The sequence below is a fragment of the Pteropus vampyrus genome, unplaced genomic scaffold, assembly GCF_000151845.1.
Source record: "Pteropus vampyrus isolate Shadow unplaced genomic scaffold, Pvam_2.0 Scaffold30, whole genome shotgun sequence".
Lineage (NCBI taxonomy): Eukaryota > Metazoa > Chordata > Mammalia > Chiroptera > Pteropodidae > Pteropus > Pteropus vampyrus.
The window spans coordinates 1,234,361-1,238,968 of record NW_011888811.1 but is presented as its reverse complement, the minus strand read 5'-3'; the positions used below and the strand labels follow the sequence as shown (position 1 = coordinate 1,238,968).

The following is a 4,608-nucleotide window of genomic DNA, read 5'->3' as shown; positions in this document are numbered from 1 at the left end:
TGTACTTGTAAATTCCAGATATGCTTCAAGTTCTTTGATAAAAGAAATTCACTTTTCCTAATAATCATTCCAAATAAAAAGTAGTGTTTTGAAACAGATTAAGAAAATAACTATCTTCACACCTTCAGTATTATAATTCCTTAAAAGAGCTTCAAGTAAATTTTTTTTCCCTTTGGCAAATTAGTTACATCTAGGAGTTATTAGAAACTATCATATCCAATTGTCTCGAATTATCTACTGAAGTGATAATTCTTTTACATTAAATTTACTGGGGTGATAACATTATGTAAATTTCAGGTATATGATTCTCATACCTCATTTGTATGTTGCATTGTGTGCTCACCACCCAAAGTCTAGTGTCCATCCCTCAGCATGTATTTGGCCCCTTTTCCCCCTCTTCTTCCTCCCCTGCCCCTTTCCCCTCTGGTAGCCACCATTCTGTTGTCTGTGTTTATGGGTGAGTTTATTTGTTTGCTGCTTTCTGTTTTATAGCCCATATGAGTGAAATTGTATGGTTCTTGTCCTTTTCTGTTTCACTTATTTTACTTAATTATCTGATACTCTCAAGATCCATCCATGTTGTCGTACATGGCACTATTTCATCATTTTTTTTATGGCTGGGTAGTATTCCATTATATATATGTACCACATGTTCTTTATCCAAACATCTGTCGAAGGACACTTAGGTTGTTTCCATGTCTTGGTTATTACAAATAATGATGCAGTGAACGTGAGGATACATATATCTTTGCAAATAAGTGTTTGCAAGTTTTTCAAGTAGATACCCAGAAGAGGGATTGCTGGGTCACATGGTAGCTCTATTCTTAATTTTTTGAGGAAACTATAGTTTTCCATAGTGGCTGTACCAATTTGCAGCCCTACCAGCAGTGTATAAGGGTTCCCTCTTCTCCACATCCTCTGCAACTTAGTTCTTGTCTTACCTATAATAGCCATTCCAATGAGTGTGAGGGTATCTCTTGGTGGTTTTGATTTGCATTTTCCTTATAGCTAGTTACATTGAGCATCTTTTGAGATATCTGTTTGACCCCAGGGCTTCAAATATATGGGGTCAAATATATGTCATCTTGGGGAAAGTGTCTGTTCAAGTCCTCTATTCATATTTTTAAACTGGATTTTTATTGTTGAGTTGTATGAGTTAATATATATATTTTGGATATTATCCTTATTGGAGGTATCATTTGCAAATACTTTCTTCCAATCAGTTGGTTGCCTGTTTTGTTGATAGTTTCTTTTGCTGTGCAGAAGCTTTTTTAGTTTGATGTAGTCCTATTCATTTATTTTTGTTTTTACTTCCCTTGCTTTTAGGGTCAAGTTCATAAAAACTCCTCTGAGATCAAGGTCTGTAAGTTAAGTACCTACCTATGTTTTCTGGAAGTGATAATTCTTAATTTACAAACAGGCCTTCATGTTTTACAGAAGCAAAATACAAACATATGCTATAAATACTTCTCTGGTTTTGACAAAAACTTCAGGTATCTTACTCTTGGGTTAGCAAAGCAGACTCGAAAACCTGTATTACATCCAATTTTTAAAAATATGTGTGTATTTTACTATCACCTCATTAATCACGTTGCATACCATACAGGTAAACAAAAGATGAAAAACCTGTTCCTTAAGAAACCATGTCAGTCAAGGTATAGAAGAACACATGATTTTTCGAATTTTTAGTATCTTGAGTATCTAATATTTAAGCAGTGTGAAAAACACAAAGGCAAAGCAAACTATCATTATTTTGGTTCTCGTATATTAACTAGCAAAAATTTTCCATTAATGTTTGACTTCATCCTTTCCCTGGAGTTGAATTAACACATAATTTCAAATGCTTATCTTTTAGTCAGAAAATCTAGAGGAAGAAACCAACTCCTTTTGAAAAAATTTTCTAGTCAAATACATGCATTTGATTTACAACCTAATTATATATTAGAGATATGTCTAAAAGCAAATGTTTTCTGACACTTAGGTGAATAATGTAAGAAAGTGTGTGAAGCCAAAGTCACTTGTTTAACCAGCATGAGATACAGCTTCTAGTTACTGGTGCTGCTATAAAGGCCAAATGATACAATGTATGTAGATAGCGCCTAACACATACTATGCGCTCATTAAATTTTTAATTATACACACACGTATATAACACATTATACAAGTACTCAGAAACAAAACAAATAGATCTTCAGCTAACCTGAGTGGTTTAAAAAATTAGAAATAACACTTTCCAGTTACATATATTTCCAGGGCAGTTCATACTTTCTTTATCACACACACACGATGTTATTTTTACCATAAAGAATTGAGTAAGCAGTAAAGTCACCTTTACTGAAGATGAAAATAGTATTTTAGACTTCTAAATCCAATTAACTGCCTATTTTTTCAGAATGACCCTATTTCAACATTAGTGGTCTCACAATGTACCACAATGTAATAATAGACAACTTACTTTTAAATAATAGATACTCTTTTATTTCTCAACCTAAAGTTTATTTTATAAATTTTTAATTATCATCTTTGCTGAAAACAACTTTGACAGAGGTAGTATTCATAAGAGATTATAAGTTTGCCCAAATCTAAGTAACCAAATCACTAAGTCAAATAGGAAAAAATACCTTCCGAGTCAGAATCTGAGCTTGTCATAGTTAAACTCATTTTACTAAATGGAAATTCAAAGACAAGCAAAGAAAATGTATGTGTCGAGGGAAGATGTCCAAGTATTTTACATAATGCATCTCTTCAAGATTAGTTTAATTCAGCAAATGTAAATTGGAAGTGTTTCTATATTTGTCATTTCAGCCTTCACATCACTATTTTATAGGCTCCTTGAACAAGAACCCTTTAGCTATCACAAGAACTCATCATTCCTTTTTTTTTTTAATTGGCAAATATAACTACCAGATCTGAAAGGTTTGTGTTTTTCCTAGGTATTTAGACTATGCCCTATGGGTGAAGAAGAAAAAACACTAGACTATGAGTCAGCTGACTTAAGCCCTGAACTTCTTAGAACAAAGTTGGTTGGCTTAGCCTTGAAAAGTTACTCTGGGGCTCAGTAAGTTCAAATTCCTCATTTGTAAAATCAAGACCAAATTATCTTACATTTAAATAGAGTGCTTTGGCATGTTGTGTCTCCTTTGAGGTTTACAAGAATCCTGATGGGTGGAAAAAGGTGTCAGTGCTCCCTTTTATAGCAGATTTCTTAGAATATTGGCAGGATCACGTGAGACACACTAAAACCCCCAAAATACCAACACAATTCTAAAATATAAACATGCATCACCACATTCTTAGTTGTTCTGGAAGAATGGACTTAAAAAGTATGACAATCACAATGGCTGAGTGATTAAACAGGCCATTTACAGCAGTAAAAGGGTTTTAAAAGACTAAAAATAAAAGGGAGCAAATGAAAGTTCCTCTGCTTTCTTAAAGCATGGAAAGAATGTTTTCAAAAGCACATGCATATGTAGTTTTAAAAAAATCTCTTGAGTATTCACCAAAATATTTAATAGTGGTGAATAGTAGTTAACCACTAATAGTGGTTAGCTCCGAGTGGTGGAAATATCATGATTTTTCTCTTTATCTTCTTTTTTTAAATACATAAACTAGTTATTCTACACAAAATTAAGCCACTGGCAGTTTACAAGCTTGTGTGTTTAAAAGCTCTAGTTGTAACAACAGTGACAACACCACGGAACCCAGCAGGATTTCAAGGACACAAGCAGAAAGCCCAGAAATCGGTAAAAACGGTGGGTGAGTGCCCCTGCGCAATTTGACAGGCATGATCACTCATTTTCAACCCGACTGCAGAGGAAGCTGGGACAGGGAACTGGTAGCTCGGGTCAAAAACACCCCCTTGTTCCGTCCAGGTTTCGAGGAGGAAGTGGGAGAAAAGGGTCAGGGGGCGGCAGGCGTAGGTCAGGCAGGTATAGGGGGATGCGGAGGGAGGGGGCCGCGAACCCGGTGCCGAAAGGGTCCCTCCACCCGCAGCCCATGCGGGGCTCTCGCGATGAGCGACGGGCTCGGAACCAGGCCGCTCCGCCAGGGGCTTCCAGACCGGGCCCCAGGTGCTCTCCCAACCCAGAGGGCCCGAGCCCGCATCTTACAGGGTTTCTTGGCATCCTTGATCTTCATGGCGACGGCCTGGGGGGCGAGCGGCAGCCAGGAGAGTAGTGGTGGTGACTCCGGAGGTGGCTGGGCAGCGCCAGAGGCCCTGCCCGTTCCTCCCCTAAGGCCCGGCGGGCGGGCGGGGCGGGCCTAGGGCGGGGCGGCAGCTCCTGAGGTGAGGCCGGGCCTAGGGGGCGGCCCCCCACCTCCCTCGAGGGGCGGCCGGACCCAGCGAGCTGGGGAAGCCGCCGGCCTGGCCGCTCCGGCCTCCCCACCCCCCGCCCCCCCACAGCCGCTCCAAACAAAAGGCCCGGGTCCCCCAGCCGCCACCGCTGCACTGAGAAATAGCCCGCCCAGACCGAGCACCCACGTGACGCGAGCCCCCCTTCTCTCGGCTCCCGGCGCGGCTGCTGGGGATTGTAGTTCTCCGCGTGGAGAGGCCCGGCTCTCCGGCTGCAGCTGGGCGGGTGGACTACAAAGCCCAGGACGCATCGCGCT

The 4,608-nt window shown here is 40.2% G+C and overlaps 1 protein-coding gene across 1 annotated transcript in view; it reads right to left on the bottom strand.

The window, feature by feature from the left end:
• PANK3 (pantothenate kinase 3) overlaps window positions 1–4,384 on the bottom strand; it is a 25,754-nt gene extending 21,370 nt beyond the window's left edge. Inside the window, exon 1 of the mRNA XM_011356693.2 lies at window positions 4,110–4,384. Within this exon, the coding sequence (XP_011354995.1) occupies window positions 4,110–4,137 (28 nt within the window). The 5' untranslated portion in view covers window positions 4,138–4,384. The remainder of the gene's footprint in view (window positions 1–4,109) is intronic.
• Window positions 4,385–4,608: the final 224 nt, after the last annotated feature.